Consider the following 18,497-nt stretch of genomic DNA (forward strand, 5'->3'; position numbering starts at 1 on the left):
ATGAAGGATCATCTGTCACTCATCGACGACGAACTCATCCGCACCCTGAACCTGAAAGGCGAGAGCCGACAGCTGAATGTGCAATGGTTTGGTGGAAAATCCGCCAAAGAGCACACGAAGGTGGTCAGCCTGCAGATCAGCGCAGCGGGCAAACCAAAGCGCCATGGGCTGAAAAATGTGTACGGAGTGGCCAATCTGAACCTTCCGATGCAGAGCCTGCGTCAGGAGGATGTACAAGCAGTGAAGGCGAACACGCGTCTGCCGGTGATGCCGTACAACAATGCGACGCCGAGGATCCTAATTGGACTGGATCATGCGCATTTAGGAGTACCCTTCAGAACCAAAAGTTATGGATCTGGAGGGCCGTTTGCAGCAGACACCGCACTTGGATGGGTGGTATATGGACCGGTGAACGGAAAGCCGAGCTCGCCGCTTCTGAGTTCGTGCCTCCTAGCTGTGCCCCAGGATGATCTTCTGGAGAAGATGGTCAGCGACTACTTCGAGACCGAGAATATCGGAGCGAAGCCGGTGCAGACAGTCGCAGCTGGCAGAGTGGACCTGGAGCCGTCAGTCGGAGATAGCGGCGACGCACGGGCCCTGAGCACCCTGGAGAAGACCACCAAACGTGTAGGCCAGAGATACGAGACCGTGCTGCTATGGAAGGACGACGAAGTGAGATTGCCGGAGAGCTACAGCATGGCCCTCAGGAGGTTCGTCAACATAGAGCGTAAAATGAAGCGCGATGTGGACTTCGCGTCGGCTTATATCCGGATAATGGACGATTATGTCAAGAAGGGATACGCACGACGACTGCCGCACTTCGGAGTGGAAAACCCGAACAAGCCTGGGAAAATCCGGCTGGTTTTCGATGCGGCTGCCAAGGTGGACGGTGTGTCTTTAAATTCAACGCTACTGAAAGGCCCACAGCGCTACATGCCCCTCCCAGCAGTGCTCTTCCATTTTCGGGAAGGAGCGGTTGGAGTTTGTGCAGACATCAAGGAGATGTTTCATCAGGTACTGATGGAGCCGAAGGACATATGCCCCCAGAGGTTTCTGTGGAGAGACGAAGACGAGATGGCAGTAATGACGTTCGGAGCGGCCTGCTCACCATGTTCGGCGGACTACGTGAAGACCGTGAATGCCTTGCGGTACAGCAGCACGGACCCGCGAGGGTCCAGGGCTGCCTGTCCATCAACGAATACCACTACGTGGATGACTACGTCGAAAGTTTCGCCAGCGAGGACGAAGCTATCGCCATCTCGACACGGGTGAGAGAAATTCACGCTGAAGCAGGTTTTGATTTGTGTCGATTTACCTCCAGTTCGGCAAGTGTGGTCAGAGCGCTGAACCCACTTGAGCCCATCGCCAGCGTCGGATGGACCGAAGCTGAGGAGAAGGTGCTTGGGATGTACTGGCAGCCGGCTACCGATGAGTTCAAGTTCGGCGTCAAGTACCATCGAGTCCCGAGGAACGTGATGACGGGGGAACGAGTCCCTACCAAGAGGGAGTTCCTAAGCCTGGTAATGTCTGCGTTTGACCCGAATAGAGAGGAGTCAACTGGGACGAGCCGCTACCGGATGAATTGGCCGCAGCCTTCGAGGATTGGCGGCAAGGGATGAGTCGGATCCAGGAGTTCCGATGCCCGCGCCACTACTTTGGCGGCGGACGCGTGCGGACGCTACAGCTGCACATCTTCGTGGACTCCAGTCAATCGGCGTTCGCAGCAGCGGCCTACTGGCGGGCCATGTACGAGAACGGAGACGTGCAGGCGCACTTCATAAGCTCCAAAACGAAATGCGCCCCGATGAGGACCATGTCATTCCCGCGACTGGAACTCCAAGCAGCGGTATTGGGCACGAGATTGATGGTCATCGTCAAGCAGGAGCACGGTGTGGCGATCAGCAGCTGTGCGCTATGGACGGACTCCAAGACTGTGTTGCACTGGATAAGCAACACCCACCGGAGATACAAACAGTTCGTCGGAAACCGGGTGGCGGAGATTTTGGAATCGACAGAGGCGTCCCAGTGGAGATGGATCCCGTCCGCCGAAAACGTGGCGGATGACGCGACAAGGCCGCGCAAGGCCGTGGACCTGAGCATCGGTTCGCGATGGCTAAGCGGACCGCCGTTTCTACGAGAACCAGAGGAGAGCTGGCCGAGATCGAGCGAGGTCTGGATTCCTTCGACGACCGACGACGAGGAAATGAAATGTGAGTTTGCCTTGGGCACGGTAAACTTTATATCCCTGCAGAGGTTCTCCAGCTATAATCGACTGGTGAGGACGACTGCGTGGGCGCTCAGATTTGTTCGACGATGCCGTGGAATACGTCGCGATGAAGAGGTCTACGGATTGACCGCGATGGAGTGCGCTGAAGCAGAGCGCGCATTGATACGGCAGTCGCAGCGAGAAGCGTTTGCTGAGGACAGCCAAGGAAACGTCGCCAAGGACAGCCGACTGCACGGACTGTCCCCATACCTTGACGAGGACGGAGTATTGGGAGCCAGTGGAAGGATCGACGACGCGACGTGTGTGCCATACAACGCACATCGGCCGATCATACTGTCTTACGAGGAGGCGCTGGCGGAAATGATCGAGCAGCAAAACCACGAAAAGATGTGCCACCAAAACACGGAGGCGACGATCGGATCGATTCGGAGCAAGTTCTGGATAACGAACTTGCGGAGACTGCTACGGAGGGTGGTGAGCAAATGCAACGTTTGCAAGCTGCGGCACGACCCACACGGCCCGAGATGGGCCCCCTGCCTGCGGATCGACTAGAGGCCAACGGATGGCCATTTAAGTCTACTGGCCTGGACTACTTTGGGCCGCTCTTTGTGACAATAGGACGTCGCACAGAGAAGAGGTGGGTGGCACTGTTTACGTGCCTGACCACGAGGGCTATCCACTTGAAGATGGCTCACGATTTGTCCACCGACTCCTGCATAATCGCCATGAGGAACTTCAAGAGCCGCCGTGGACCAGTGATCAGGATAAGGAGCGACAATGGGAAGCCGACCGCGAGGCCAAGAGGTTCAGCGAAGTGTTCGAGCCTGCACAGATCCAGGGCGAGCTGTCTTCTAAGGGAGTCGAATGGATCTTCAACTGCCCGGCGAACCCAGCTGAAGCCGGTGCCTGGGAGAGGATGGTGCAGTGCGTGAAGAAGGTGCTGGCGCACACAATGAAGGAGCTCGCCCCCAAGGAGCATGTACTGGAGAACCTGCTGATTGAGGCGGAGAGCATCGTAAACTCTCGTCCGCTCACTCATCTACCGGTGACGGTGGACCAGGAGGCTCCACTGACGCCTAACGATTTGCTGAAAGGAGCATCGGATATCCCAGATCTCCCCAAGGATGATGGACAGGAGCCCGTGAGGTCCGCTACTAGGAAGCAGTGGCGCATAGCAAGGATGATGCGCGATCGTTTCTGGAAGCGTTGGGTGCATGAGTACCTGCCAACTCTTGTGCGCAGGGAGAAATGGTGCAAGCGCGTCGAACCCATCCGTCGAGGAGACCTGGTATTCATCTGCGATCCAGCCATACCACGAAGGGAATGGAAACGAGGCGTCGTGGAAGAGGTGTTCACCGGGAAGGATCGAGTACCTCGTCGAGCAGCGGTGCGGACTACCGATCGAGCCAAGACTATGCGTCCCGCTTCGAAGCTAGCTATCCTGGACGTGGTGAATGCGGCTGCTTCACGGGGGTGGGGATGTCGCGGAACGGATTAGGCTATCGATAGTCAGGATTTTTATGAAGTCTAGTATTTAGTTTAGGTTATTTGGTCGCACTAAAATCGGGTAAAAAGGAACACATACTTGGCGGATAAAACACATCGATTTGCCCCATCACAGAAAGGGGAAGAGAAACTGCGGTATGGAGGATAAGTAATTATGTATCAGGTTAAGAACAATTCTCTTTAGAATAAAACGCTCGTTACACACCACATCACTTCAACAACTGTCCTGAGTGTTATAAGGCATTCCCGTGATCGGCCAAGCGGTGAAAAATTCTTTTATTCGCACTCTGCAAGATGATGCCCACGAAGCACTCACCCAAGCGGAGCCCCAGGCTGGAAGCCTCGGGCGTTCCCGCAACTGCGACCGCCAAGGCCACAGCAACTGGCACCGCGACCAGCTCTGCGAGTGTGGCTGGTGATCGGCAGAGGGCACAGACTCCGAAGGAAAGTGGAACAGCCGCCAGGAAAGCGGCAAGTAACCTGCAGCCCGAAGCGACGGGGCAGACTACGGATTCCACAACTGTAGTGGCGGCCTTAATGGAAAGGATCACACGTCTGGAGTCGAAGCTGGCGAAGGCAAGAGCAAGTGGAGGACAGGCAGAGGCCGCCAGAGATCCCGATGGAACCGGGGCACGCGGCGTTGGAGTGAGCGGTGCAGCGAATACACCGCCATGTTCGAGTGGAACGCTGCCACATCATGGAGCAGCGCCACGGCAGAGTTTGAGCGAAAACTGCCCAGGCAGATGAGGGACAATCTGGAAACGGATCTCGGAGTGACGCCATCGCTGCAGTTGCCGGCACAAGTGAGTGCAAATTTGCCGCCACAATGGAGTGCGAATTTGGTGCCGACGCTTGGCGGCCATTGGGCAAACGGACAACCTGTCTCAACAACAACAATACTGCGCTATTCTTGTGTGACCGCCGCAGCACAGCCGGTGCTAGGTTATGTTCACCCAGAGGTACCTGCGCCATCGCCCATATCATATGGAGCGCCGACGACAAGCATACAAGAATGGACGCCACGCAGACTACCTGATCTTCCCGAATTCGAGGGTCAGCCAGAGGAATGGCCAATATTCCTGTGTGCGTTAACGGAGACAACTGCAGCCTACCAGTGCACCGAGTTGGAGAACAACCAGAGGCTAGTGAAAGCCCTAAAGGGAGAAACAGTGAAGTCGATGCTCATCCATCCCAGCAACGTACAAGCTGTTATGGAGCAGCTACGATTCCGGTATGGACGCCCGGAGCAACTGATCCGCAGCCAATTGGAGAGCGTGCGCGAAGTGCAGCCGATTCAGGAGGCCAACATCGCGAGGATCGTGCCGTTCACGACGAAGGTTAGCAAGCTGTCAGCGTTCCTGCAGTCGACCGCGACCGGCAGCACCTAGCCAACCCAACCCTAATGGAGGAGCTGATAGCCAAGTTGCCGCTAAGCAAGAGGTTGGACTGGGCAAGGCACGCGGCCACGATACAGCCGTATCCGACGGTGGCGCACCTGAGCGAGTGGCTCCATGAATTCGCCAAACTGGTGTGCACTGTCACGGACGCCGGAGCCAGGGAACAACCGAAGCGAAGGATTCTGCACGCGAATAGTGTTCGCGAGGAGGAGCGATATGTCGATGCTGCCCTATATGCGAGGGACAGCACCAGGTCAGGGACTGCAAGGACTTCATCAGCACCTCTAAAACGACACGAATCGAGTCCTCGAGGAAGCGACGACTGTGCTACTCGTGCCTGGAGCCCGGACACATGTCCCGGTTCTGCAGGAAGAGCCGCGGATGCAACGTCCTCAGATGCCAGAAGAGGCATCACCACCTGCTCCACGAAGTACCTGAACGATCCAAACGGCCGCCAGTCGCAGATGGGGGCCTCAGGAGGGATCAGGACCGACAGCCGTACAGAGACGGCAACAATCGGAGGGGAGTGCCACGGTCAGTGGATTCCAGCGAAAGGAACCATCCTACGTCGGCCGCAGTTGTAGACGCGCGACGTGAGCGGGATGAAGGGCGGTCGGCGTACGATCGCCAGGAGTTGCCGCACCGAAACCTCAACATCGACTCAATTGGATGCTACCTGCTGTTCAGGATTCTACCCGTGACGCTGTACGGCGAGAATACGAAGGTCGACACGTACGCACTGCTGGATGAAGGATCATCTGTCACTCATCGACGACGAACTCATCCGCACCCTGAACCTGAAAGGCGAGAGCCGACAGCTGAATGTGCAATGGTTTGGTGGAAAATCCGCCAAAGAGCACACGAAGGTGGTCAGCCTGCAGATCAGCGCAGCGGGCAAACCAAAGCGCCATGGGCTGAAAAATGTGTACGGAGTGGCCAATCTGAACCTTCCGATGCAGAGCCTGCGTCAGGAGGATGTACAAGCAGTGAAGGCGAACACGCGTCTGCCGGTGATGCCGTACAACAATGCGACGCCGAGGATCCTAATTGGACTGGATCATGCGCATTTAGGAGTACCCTTCAGAACCAAAAGTTATGGATCTGGAGGGCCGTTTGCAGCAGACACCGCACTTGGATGGGTGGTATATGGACCGGTGAACGGAAAGCCGAGCTCGCCGCTTCTGAGTTCGTGCCTCCTAGCTGTGCCCCAGGATGATCTTCTGGAGAAGATGGTCAGCGACTACTTCGAGACCGAGAATATCGGAGCGAAGCCGGTGCAGACAGTCGCAGCTGGCAGAGTGGACCTGGAGCCGTCAGTCGGAGATAGCGGCGACGCACGGGCCCTGAGCACCCTGGAGAAGACCACCAAACGTGTAGGCCAGAGATACGAGACCGTGCTGCTATGGAAGGACGACGAAGTGAGATTGCCGGAGAGCTACAGCATGGCCCTCAGGAGGTTCGTCAACATAGAGCGTAAAATGAAGCGCGATGTGGACTTCGCGTCGGCTTATATCCGGATAATGGACGATTATGTCAAGAAGGGATACGCACGACGACTGCCGCACTTCGGAGTGGAAAACCCGAACAAGCCTGGGAAAATCCGGCTGGTTTTCGATGCGGCTGCCAAGGTGGACGGTGTGTCTTTAAATTCAACGCTACTGAAAGGCCCACAGCGCTACATGCCCCTCCCAGCAGTGCTCTTCCATTTTCGGGAAGGAGCGGTTGGAGTTTGTGCAGACATCAAGGAGATGTTTCATCAGGTACTGATGGAGCCGAAGGACATATGCCCCCAGAGGTTTCTGTGGAGAGACGAAGACGAGATGGCAGTAATGACGTTCGGAGCGGCCTGCTCACCATGTTCGGCGGACTACGTGAAGACCGTGAATGCCTTGCGGTACAGCAGCACGGACCCGCGAGGGTCCAGGGCTGCCTGTCCATCAACGAATACCACTACGTGGATGACTACGTCGAAAGTTTCGCCAGCGAGGACGAAGCTATCGCCATCTCGACACGGGTGAGAGAAATTCACGCTGAAGCAGGTTTTGATTTGTGTCGATTTACCTCCAGTTCGGCAAGTGTGGTCAGAGCGCTGAACCCACTTGAGCCCATCGCCAGCGTCGGATGGACCGAAGCTGAGGAGAAGGTGCTTGGGATGTACTGGCAGCCGGCTACCGATGAGTTCAAGTTCGGCGTCAAGTACCATCGAGTCCCGAGGAACGTGATGACGGGGGAACGAGTCCCTACCAAGAGGGAGTTCCTAAGCCTGGTAATGTCTGCGTTTGACCCGAATAGAGAGGAGTCAACTGGGACGAGCCGCTACCGGATGAATTGGCCGCAGCCTTCGAGGATTGGCGGCAAGGGATGAGTCGGATCCAGGAGTTCCGATGCCCGCGCCACTACTTTGGCGGCGGACGCGTGCGGACGCTACAGCTGCACATCTTCGTGGACTCCAGTCAATCGGCGTTCGCAGCAGCGGCCTACTGGCGGGCCATGTACGAGAACGGAGACGTGCAGGCGCACTTCATAAGCTCCAAAACGAAATGCGCCCCGATGAGGACCATGTCATTCCCGCGACTGGAACTCCAAGCAGCGGTATTGGGCACGAGATTGATGGTCATCGTCAAGCAGGAGCACGGTGTGGCGATCAGCAGCTGTGCGCTATGGACGGACTCCAAGACTGTGTTGCACTGGATAAGCAACACCCACCGGAGATACAAACAGTTCGTCGGAAACCGGGTGGCGGAGATTTTGGAATCGACAGAGGCGTCCCAGTGGAGATGGATCCCGTCCGCCGAAAACGTGGCGGATGACGCGACAAGGCCGCGCAAGGCCGTGGACCTGAGCATCGGTTCGCGATGGCTAAGCGGACCGCCGTTTCTACGAGAACCAGAGGAGAGCTGGCCGAGATCGAGCGAGGTCTGGATTCCTTCGACGACCGACGACGAGGAAATGAAATGTGAGTTTGCCTTGGGCACGGTAAACTTTATATCCCTGCAGAGGTTCTCCAGCTATAATCGACTGGTGAGGACGACTGCGTGGGCGCTCAGATTTGTTCGACGATGCCGTGGAATACGTCGCGATGAAGAGGTCTACGGATTGACCGCGATGGAGTGCGCTGAAGCAGAGCGCGCATTGATACGGCAGTCGCAGCGAGAAGCGTTTGCTGAGGACAGCCAAGGAAACGTCGCCAAGGACAGCCGACTGCACGGACTGTCCCCATACCTTGACGAGGACGGAGTATTGGGAGCCAGTGGAAGGATCGACGACGCGACGTGTGTGCCATACAACGCACATCGGCCGATCATACTGTCTTACGAGGAGGCGCTGGCGGAAATGATCGAGCAGCAAAACCACGAAAAGATGTGCCACCAAAACACGGAGGCGACGATCGGATCGATTCGGAGCAAGTTCTGGATAACGAACTTGCGGAGACTGCTACGGAGGGTGGTGAGCAAATGCAACGTTTGCAAGCTGCGGCACGACCCACACGGCCCGAGATGGGCCCCCTGCCTGCGGATCGACTAGAGGCCAACGGATGGCCATTTAAGTCTACTGGCCTGGACTACTTTGGGCCGCTCTTTGTGACAATAGGACGTCGCACAGAGAAGAGGTGGGTGGCACTGTTTACGTGCCTGACCACGAGGGCTATCCACTTGAAGATGGCTCACGATTTGTCCACCGACTCCTGCATAATCGCCATGAGGAACTTCAAGAGCCGCCGTGGACCAGTGATCAGGATAAGGAGCGACAATGGGAAGCCGACCGCGAGGCCAAGAGGTTCAGCGAAGTGTTCGAGCCTGCACAGATCCAGGGCGAGCTGTCTTCTAAGGGAGTCGAATGGATCTTCAACTGCCCGGCGAACCCAGCTGAAGCCGGTGCCTGGGAGAGGATGGTGCAGTGCGTGAAGAAGGTGCTGGCGCACACAATGAAGGAGCTCGCCCCCAAGGAGCATGTACTGGAGAACCTGCTGATTGAGGCGGAGAGCATCGTAAACTCTCGTCCGCTCACTCATCTACCGGTGACGGTGGACCAGGAGGCTCCACTGACGCCTAACGATTTGCTGAAAGGAGCATCGGATATCCCAGATCTCCCCAAGGATGATGGACAGGAGCCCGTGAGGTCCGCTACTAGGAAGCAGTGGCGCATAGCAAGGATGATGCGCGATCGTTTCTGGAAGCGTTGGGTGCATGAGTACCTGCCAACTCTTGTGCGCAGGGAGAAATGGTGCAAGCGCGTCGAACCCATCCGTCGAGGAGACCTGGTATTCATCTGCGATCCAGCCATACCACGAAGGGAATGGAAACGAGGCGTCGTGGAAGAGGTGTTCACCGGGAAGGATCGAGTACCTCGTCGAGCAGCGGTGCGGACTACCGATCGAGCCAAGACTATGCGTCCCGCTTCGAAGCTAGCTATCCTGGACGTGGTGAATGCGGCTGCTTCACGGGGGTGGGGATGTCGCGGAACGGATTAGGCTATCGATAGTCAGGATTTTTATGAAGTCTAGTATTTAGTTTAGGTTATTTGGTCGCACTAAAATCGGGTAAAAAGGAACACATACTTGGCGGATAAAACACATCGATTTGCCCCATCACAGAAAGGGGAAGAGAAACTGCGGTATGGAGGATAAGTAATTATGTATCAGGTTAAGAACAATTCTCTTTAGAATAAAACGCTCGTTACACACCACATCACTTCAACAACTGTCCTGAGTGTTATAAGGCATTCCCGTGATCGGCCAAGCGGTGAAAAATTCTTTTATTCGCACTCTGCAAGATGATGCCCACGAAGCACTCACCCAAGCGGAGCCCCAGGCTGGAAGCCTCGGGCGTTCCCGCAACTGCGACCGCCAAGGCCACAGCAACTGGCACCGCGACCAGCTCTGCGAGTGTGGCTGGTGATCGGCAGAGGGCACAGACTCCGAAGGAAAGTGGAACAGCCGCCAGGAAAGCGGCAAGTAACCTGCAGCCCGAAGCGACGGGGCAGACTACGGATTCCACAACTGTAGTGGCGGCCTTAATGGAAAGGATCACACGTCTGGAGTCGAAGCTGGCGAAGGCAAGAGCAAGTGGAGGACAGGCAGAGGCCGCCAGAGATCCCGATGGAACCGGGGCACGCGGCGTTGGAGTGAGCGGTGCAGCGAATACACCGCCATGTTCGAGTGGAACGCTGCCACATCATGGAGCAGCGCCACGGCAGAGTTTGAGCGAAAACTGCCCAGGCAGATGAGGGACAATCTGGAAACGGATCTCGGAGTGACGCCATCGCTGCAGTTGCCGGCACAAGTGAGTGCAAATTTGCCGCCACAATGGAGTGCGAATTTGGTGCCGACGCTTGGCGGCCATTGGGCAAACGGACAACCTGTCTCAACAACAACAATACTGCGCTATTCTTGTGTGACCGCCGCAGCACAGCCGGTGCTAGGTTATGTTCACCCAGAGGTACCTGCGCCATCGCCCATATCATATGGAGCGCCGACGACAAGCATACAAGAATGGACGCCACGCAGACTACCTGATCTTCCCGAATTCGAGGGTCAGCCAGAGGAATGGCCAATATTCCTGTGTGCGTTAACGGAGACAACTGCAGCCTACCAGTGCACCGAGTTGGAGAACAACCAGAGGCTAGTGAAAGCCCTAAAGGGAGAAACAGTGAAGTCGATGCTCATCCATCCCAGCAACGTACAAGCTGTTATGGAGCAGCTACGATTCCGGTATGGACGCCCGGAGCAACTGATCCGCAGCCAATTGGAGAGCGTGCGCGAAGTGCAGCCGATTCAGGAGGCCAACATCGCGAGGATCGTGCCGTTCACGACGAAGGTTAGCAAGCTGTCAGCGTTCCTGCAGTCGACCGCGACCGGCAGCACCTAGCCAACCCAACCCTAATGGAGGAGCTGATAGCCAAGTTGCCGCTAAGCAAGAGGTTGGACTGGGCAAGGCACGCGGCCACGATACAGCCGTATCCGACGGTGGCGCACCTGAGCGAGTGGCTCCATGAATTCGCCAAACTGGTGTGCACTGTCACGGACGCCGGAGCCAGGGAACAACCGAAGCGAAGGATTCTGCACGCGAATAGTGTTCGCGAGGAGGAGCGATATGTCGATGCTGCCCTATATGCGAGGGACAGCACCAGGTCAGGGACTGCAAGGACTTCATCAGCACCTCTAAAACGACACGGATCGAGTCCTCGAGGAAGCGACGACTGTGCTTCTCGTGCCTGGAGCCCGGACACATGTCCCGGTTCTGCAGGAAGAGCCGCGGATGCAACGTCCTCAGATGCCAGAAGAGGCATCACCACCTGCTCCACGAAGTACCTGAACGATCCAAACGGCCGCCAGTCGCAGATGGGGGCCTCAGGAGGGATCAGGACCGACAGCCGTACAGAGACGGCAACAATCGGAGGGGAGTGCCACGGTCAGTGGATTCCAGCGAAAGGAACCATCCTACGTCGGCCGCAGTTGTAGACGCGCGACGTGAGCGGGATGAAGGGCGGTCGGCGTACGATCGCCAGGAGTTGCCGCACCGAAACCTCAACATCGACTCAATTGGATGCTACCTGCTGTTCAGGATTCTACCCGTGACGCTGTACGGCGAGAATACGAAGGTCGACACGTACGCACTGCTGGATGAAGGATCATCTGTCACTCATCGACGACGAACTCATCCGCACCCTGAACCTGAAAGGCGAGAGCCGACAGCTGAATGTGCAATGGTTTGGTGGAAAATCCGCCAAAGAGCACACGAAGGTGGTCAGCCTGCAGATCAGCGCAGCGGGCAAACCAAAGCGCCATGGGCTGAAAAATGTGTACGGAGTGGCCAATCTGAACCTTCCGATGCAGAGCCTGCGTCAGGAGGATGTACAAGCAGTGAAGGCGAACACGCGTCTGCCGGTGATGCCGTACAACAATGCGACGCCGAGGATCCTAATTGGACTGGATCATGCGCATTTAGGAGTACCCTTCAGAACCAAAAGTTATGGATCTGGAGGGCCGTTTGCAGCAGACACCGCACTTGGATGGGTGGTATATGGACCGGTGAACGGAAAGCCGAGCTCGCCGCTTCTGAGTTCGTGCCTCCTAGCTGTGCCCCAGGATGATCTTCTCTGGCAGAGTGGACCTGGAGCCGTCAGTCGGAGATAGCGGCGACGCACGGGCCCTGAGCACCCTGGAGAAGACCACCAAACGTGTAGGCCAGAGATACGAGACCGTGCTGCTATGGAAGGACGACGAAGTGAGATTGCCGGAGAGCTACAGCATGGCCCTCAGGAGGCTCGTCAACATAGAGCGTAAGATGAAGCGCGATGTGGACTTCACGTCGGCTTATATCCGGATAATGGACGATTATGTCAAGAAGGGATACGCACGACGACTGCCGCACTTCGGAGTGGAAAACCCGAACAAGCCTGGGAAAATCCGGCTGGTTTTCGATGCGGCTGCCAAGGTGGACGGTGTGTCTTTAAATTCAACGCTACTGAAAGGCCCACAGCGCTACAAGCCCCTCCCAGCAGTGCTCTTCCACTTTCGGGAAGGAGCGGTTGGAGTTTGTGCAGACATCAAGGAGATGTTTCATCAGGTAATGATGGAGCCGAAGGACATATGCGCCCAGAGGTTTCTGTGGAGAGACGAAGACGAGATGGCAGTAATGACGTTCGGAGCGGCCTGCTCACCATGTTCGGTGGACTACGTGAAGACCGTGAATGCCTTGCGGTACAGCAGCACGGACCCGCGAGCAGCCCTGGCCATCAACGAATACCACTACGTGGATGACTACGTCGAAAGTTTCGCCAGCGAGGACGAAGCTATCGCCATCTCGACACGGGTGAGAGAAATTCACGCTGAAGCAGGTTTTGATTTGTGTCGATTTACCTCCAGTTCGGCAAATGGGGTCAGAGCGCTGAACCCACTTGAGCCCATCGCCAGCGTCGGATGGACCGAAGCTGAGGAGAAGGTGCTTGGGATGTACTGGCAGCCGGCTACCGATGAGTTCAAGTTCGGCGTCAAGTACCATCGAGTCCCGAGGAACGTGATGACGGGGGAACGAGTCCCTACCAAGAGGGAGTTCTTAAGCCTGGTAATGTCTGCGTTTGACCCGAATGGAGAGGAGTCAACTGGGACGAGCCGCTACCGGATGAATTGGCCGCAGCCTTCGAGGATTGGCGGCAAGGGATGAGTCGGATCCAGGAGTTCCGATGCCCGCGCCACTACTTTGGCGGCGGACGCGTGCGGACGCTACAGCTGCACATCTTCGTGGACTCCAGTCAATCGGCGTTCGCAGCAGCGGCCTACTGGCGGGCCACGTACGAGAACGGAGACGTGCAGGCGCACTTCATAAGCTCCAAAACGAAATGCGCCCCGATGAGGACCATGTCGATCCCGCGACTGGTACTCCAAGCAGCGGTATTGGGCACGAGATTGATGAACATCGTCAAGCAGGAGCACGGTGTGGCGATCAGCAGCTGTGCGCTATGGACGGACTCCAAGACTGTGTTGCACTGGATAAGCAACACCCACCGGAGATACAAACAGTTCGTCGGAAACCGGGTGGCGGAGATTTTGGAATCGACAGAGGCGTCCCAGTGGAGATGGATCCCGTCCGCCGAAAACGTGGCGGATGACGCGACAAGGCCGCGCAAGGCCGTGGACCTGAGCATCGGTTCGCGATGGCTAAGCGGACCGCCGTTTCTACGAGAACCAGAGGAGAGCTGGCCGAGATCGAGCGAGGTCTGGATTCCTTCGACGACCGACGACGAGGAAATGAAATGTGAGTTTGCCTTGGGCACGGTAAACTTTATATCCCTGCAGAGGTTCTCCAGCTATAATCGACTGGTGAGGACGACTGCGTGGGCGCTCAGATTTGTTCGACGATGCCGTGGAATACGTCGCGATGAAGAGGTCTACGGATTGACCGCGATGGAGTGCGCTGAAGCAGAGCGCGCATTGATACGGCAGTCGCAGCGAGAAGCGTTTGCTGAGGACAGCCAAGGAAACGTCGCCAAGGACAGCCGACTGCACGGACTGTCCCCATACCTTGACGAGGACGGAGTATTGGGAGCCAGTGGAAGGATCGACGACGCGACGTGTGTGCCATACAACGCACATCGGCCGATCATACTGTCTCACGAGGAGGCGCTGGCGGAAATGATCGAGCAGCAAAACCACGAAAAGATGTGCCACCAAAACACGGAGGCGACGATCGGATCGATTCGGAGCAAGTTCTGGATAACGAACTTGCGGAGACTGCTACGGAGGGTGGTGAGCAAATGCAACGTTTGCAAGCTGCGGAAGGCACGACCCACACGGCCCGAGATGGGCCCCCTGCCTGCGGATCGACTAGAGGCCAACGGATGGCCATTTAAGTCTACTGGCCTGGACTACTTTGGGCCGCTCTTTGTGACAATAGGACGTCGCCCAGAGAAGAGGTGGGTGGCACTGTTTACGTGCCTGACCACGAGGGCTATCCACTTGAAGATGGCTCACGATTTGTCCACCGACTCCTGCATAATCGCCATGGGGAACTTCAAGAGCCGCCGTGGACCAGTGATCAGGATAAGGAGCGACAATGGGAAGCCGACCGCGAGGCCAAGAGGTTCAGCGAAGTGTTCGAGCCTGCACAGATCCAGGGCGAGCTGTCTTCTAAGGGAGTCGAATGGATCTTCAACTGCCCGGCGAACCCAGCTGAAGCCGGTGCCTGGGAGAGGATGGTGCAGTGCGTGAAGAAGGTGCTGGCGCACACAATGAAGGAGCTCGCCCCCAAGGAGCATGTACTGGAGAACCTGCTGATTGAGGCGGAGAGCATCGTAAACTCTCGTCCGCTCACTCATCTACCGGTGACGGTGGACCAGGAGGCTCCACTGACGCCTAACGATTTGCTGAAAGGAGCATCGGATATCCCAGATCTCCCCAAGGATGATGGACAGGAGCCCGTGAGGTCCGCTACTAGGAAGCAGTGGCGCATAGCAAGGATGATGCGCGATCGTTTCTGGAAGCGTTGGGTGCATGAGTACCTGCCAACTCTTGTGCGCAGGGAGAAATGGTGCAAGCGCGTCGAACCCATCCGTCGAGGAGACCTGGTATTCATCTGCGATCCAGCCATACCACGAAGGGAATGGAAACGAGGCGTCGTGGAAGAGGTGTTCACCGGGAAGGATGGAGTACCTCGTCGAGCAGCGGTGCGGACTACCGATCGAGCCAAGACTATGCGTCCCGCTTCGAAGCTAGCTATCCTGGACGTGATGAATGCGGCTGCTTCACGGGGGTGGGGATGTCGCGGAACGGATTAGGCTATCGATGGTCAGGATTTTTATGAAGTCTAGTATTTAGTTTAGGTTATTTGGTCGCACTAAAATCGGGTAAAAAGGAACACAATATTTGGCGGATAAAACACATCGATTTGCCCCATCACAGAAAGGGGAAGAGAAACTGCGGTATGGAGGATAAGTAATTATGTATCAGGTTAAGAACAATTGTCTTTAGAATGAAACGCTCGTTACACACCACATCACTTCAACAACTGTCCTGAGTGTTATAAGGCATTCCCGTGATCGGCCAAGCGGTGACATTTAGTTTTTTATTTTCAGTGAGTTTTCAGTTTTTATTTGCTTCAATTCATCAAATTTTCTTTTTAATGAATTCCTACAGTTCTTCAACTGCTTCACAAGAGGTTTTCCTTGAGCACCTTCATCATTTCCGGATTGACCATTTGTTCTTGTTTTTAAGCAGTTTGTTCTTGTTTTTGTTGTTTTATTGTTTTGTTGTTTGTGAGATGATCTAGGTTTATACTTTTAACTTGAAACTTTTGACTTGAGACTGTTTACAGGTGGTTTTTATTTGTGAGTTAAAATAACTGTTGATCGAGTTTTTATACCTTAGGTAAACTAACCCTCCTTTTTCTATCTCATTCTTGATTTAGAATTGAGAAATTACTTGACCATAACGAAAAAGTTAGGGAGGGAAAGAGAGATAAGAATTGGAGGGACAGGTGTCCACAGTTGGTACTATTAAAAACACCTCGTAAATGTGGAACATACTTTTGTCAAAATTCAAAATTGAAAAATTTGATAGAAATCAGTTTTTTGGATTTCCTCTAAATGGATCCAGATATAATCCATAACCTTTTCTATAAGGTTATAGAAACATACCTTCACCCACCTTAATACTTTCCATTTTTTTTTTTTTTTATGTCGTTTACTCTCTTCTAATTGTTATTATAAATATTTGCATTATTAATGGTTTTAGCAATGGCTGCACTACCAGAGGCAAGACTACCTAATGCACTTAGTGCAGTCAAAATGGGTACAGCACCACCAATTTTCGGTACATTAATGACACGAGGAATCTTTATTTTTTTTTATTTCTACCAATTGATTACTGACTGCTTTAGACGTAACCTTGATTGCACTCATTAGATCTAGATCTAGATCTAGTGGTTTCTGAGTTTTCAAGGCTCGTCTTCCTGTCTTGATAACATTTGAAAAACTTTTTACCTTTGATCTCCTCTTCCTACACTTTCTTTTTGTTCCCTTCTTCACACCCATCCCGAATTTCCTTTTTGTTTTCATAATATTTGTAACTAAGTATGCTGCTATTTTCTCTGCAATACTACTATCTTTTGATCTAACACGTTCCCACGCTTTATTTATTATTACTGCATCAGCCTTATGTCGTTCAGCTAGATCCTTATTTTGTGAATATGCAATATCATATAATCTACAAGCTTCATCCAATTGATTTACCCCACGATCACCGCGCTCCAACCTTTGTTTAAGCTTTGTTCCAGGTCCACAAAAACTATAGCCAGGAATATGTGCTTCAAATGGAAGTGTGTTAATTATTTTGCTGATAATACCACTACCTCGTTTAAAGTTTGAACTCTGACTGCAACACTAAAAAACTAAAACTTTTACCCATTTTATATAATGTTTAATCAAGGAGCATTTCTCATCAAATGAACTGCATTACACACGTGAATATGCGTTTAATACGTCAAAAACAAGAAATCTGTATTAGAAATATCGAGGGTTGTGATCAATCATTTAAAAATTCAGTGTCACGACATAGTTCTTTATTACCTAATACAATAAGAGCATTGATTGTCTGTCCGTCAAACTGTGGAAAAACAAATGTTATGATCTGTCTTATTGAATGTGCAAACGGACTTAAATTTGAGAATATATATGTATTCTCAAAGAGTTTATATCAACCAAAGTATGAGTATTTAGAGAAACTATTTAAACCGATAAAAGGTATGGCATATTATATATTCTCACAAAATGCTGAAGTTTTACCGCCCGCTAAGGCTGAAGAAAACTCTATTATGATTTTTGATGACGTTGCTTGTGAAAAACCAAACAACATTCGTTCATATTTATGTATGGGACGTCACAAATATATAGATTTTTTTACCTATGTCAAACATATACTCATATTCCAAAACATCTAATACGTGATAACGCGAATATGATTATAATGTTTAAGCAAGATGATTTAAATATGCGACATATATATCGTGATCATGTAAACACGGATATGTCCTACGATTCATTTATGAAAATTTGTCAAAAGTGCTGGAGCGATAAATACGGACTACTCATAATCAGTAAAGATAACGATATGGAAAAAGGAAGATATAGGAAGGGTTTTAATGAATTTATAATTATTTGAGTATATAAGTTTCGTTCTGTAAGCTATATTTTCACAGTTCATAATTAGATTCCAAAAAGAGTACATAATTCACTCTTACATTAAATGGTAATGAACCCATAAACATTACTTATTTGCCACCCATTGACTGGTGACTAAGAGTGTGCACTCATTGACTTTCATATGTACAACTCTATACCCAATGTTGATATAAATAATAATCTATTTCATACAGGTGATAAAGTTATTCAACTACCCATAGGATCATATGAACTCAATGATATTTACGATTTTCTAAAAAATAATCTAAAAGATTATGATCTTGAGAAAAAATTTCAATGGAAAGTAATAATAACACACGTCAAGTTTATATTACAACTACCAAGGAACCTATTTATTTTAATAGAAACAACTCAATTGGACAATTGCTTGGTTTCCATCAAAAAATAATCTACCCCGACCTGAAAAAAACATATATATCGGATCAAGCTGTCAATATTTTAAAAATAAATACAATACGCCTAGTATGAAGCGGACCATACATTGATAGTAGACAAGATCATTCATTATAGGAGTTCGGAATTAATGTTTCACCGGGCTATATATGAATATCACACCACATAATCTCATTTACTTACCAGTCAACACTAGAGAAATAAGTACACTCTTTATACACAAAACTGATCAGAACCGTGAATTCGTTTACATTTAAGGCTAAAACAATGATTATATA

General features: G+C 52.7%; 3 protein-coding genes across 3 annotated transcripts; all 3 read left to right on the forward strand.

Annotated features, from left to right (window-relative positions):
- On the forward strand, positions 1-3,725 carry LOC122818557 (uncharacterized). Its single transcript, XM_044092767.1, has 4 exons — positions 1-1,268; positions 1,322-1,472; positions 1,547-2,661; positions 2,846-3,725. The coding sequence occupies exons 1-4, from the start codon at positions 1-3 to the stop codon at positions 3,723-3,725; spliced, it is 3,414 nt and encodes a 1,137-aa protein (XP_043948702.1).
- Positions 3,726-5,876: 2,151 nt separating this feature from the next.
- LOC122818556 (uncharacterized) lies at positions 5,877-9,601 on the forward strand. Its single transcript, XM_044092766.1, has 4 exons — positions 5,877-7,144; positions 7,198-7,348; positions 7,423-8,537; positions 8,722-9,601. The coding sequence occupies exons 1-4, from the start codon at positions 5,877-5,879 to the stop codon at positions 9,599-9,601; spliced, it is 3,414 nt and encodes a 1,137-aa protein (XP_043948701.1).
- A 3,690-nt stretch (positions 9,602-13,291) lies between these two features.
- On the forward strand, positions 13,292-15,405 carry LOC122818555 (uncharacterized). Its single transcript, XM_044092765.1, has 2 exons — positions 13,292-14,528; positions 14,594-15,405. The coding sequence occupies exons 1-2, from the start codon at positions 13,292-13,294 to the stop codon at positions 15,403-15,405; spliced, it is 2,049 nt and encodes a 682-aa protein (XP_043948700.1).
- The last annotated feature ends 3,092 nt before the right edge of the window (positions 15,406-18,497 follow it).

This window comes from Drosophila biarmipes, unplaced genomic scaffold (genome assembly GCF_025231255.1).
Source record: "Drosophila biarmipes strain raj3 unplaced genomic scaffold, RU_DBia_V1.1 ptg000017l, whole genome shotgun sequence".
NCBI classification, from domain to species: domain Eukaryota; kingdom Metazoa; phylum Arthropoda; class Insecta; order Diptera; family Drosophilidae; genus Drosophila; species Drosophila biarmipes.

What these genes read in the sequence shown, in the direction of transcription:
- LOC122818557 (XM_044092767.1), top strand. Translation starts at nt 1, where the DNA reads ATGAAGGATCATCTGTCACTCATCGACGACGAACTCATCCGCACCCTG. An exon ending in CTATCGCCATCTCGACACGG is followed by an intron (nt 1,269 to 1,321) that starts GTGAGAGAAATT and finishes ATTTACCTCCAG; the next exon opens with TTCGGCAAGTGTGGTCAGAG. An exon ending in ACCATCGAGTCCCGAGGAAC is followed by an intron (nt 1,473 to 1,546) that starts GTGATGACGGGG and finishes TGACCCGAATAG; the next exon opens with AGAGGAGTCAACTGGGACGA.
- LOC122818556 (XM_044092766.1), top strand. Translation starts at nt 5,877, where the DNA reads ATGAAGGATCATCTGTCACTCATCGACGACGAACTCATCCGCACCCTG. An exon ending in ACCATCGAGTCCCGAGGAAC is followed by an intron (nt 7,349 to 7,422) that starts GTGATGACGGGG and finishes TGACCCGAATAG; the next exon opens with AGAGGAGTCAACTGGGACGA. An exon ending in ATCGGATCGATTCGGAGCAA is followed by an intron (nt 8,538 to 8,721) that starts GTTCTGGATAAC and finishes TTGTGACAATAG; the next exon opens with GACGTCGCACAGAGAAGAGG.
- LOC122818555 (XM_044092765.1), top strand. Translation starts at nt 13,292, where the DNA reads ATGAGTCGGATCCAGGAGTTCCGATGCCCGCGCCACTACTTTGGCGGC. An exon ending in GCTCTTTGTGACAATAGGAC is followed by an intron (nt 14,529 to 14,593) that starts GTCGCCCAGAGA and finishes ATCCACTTGAAG; the next exon opens with ATGGCTCACGATTTGTCCAC.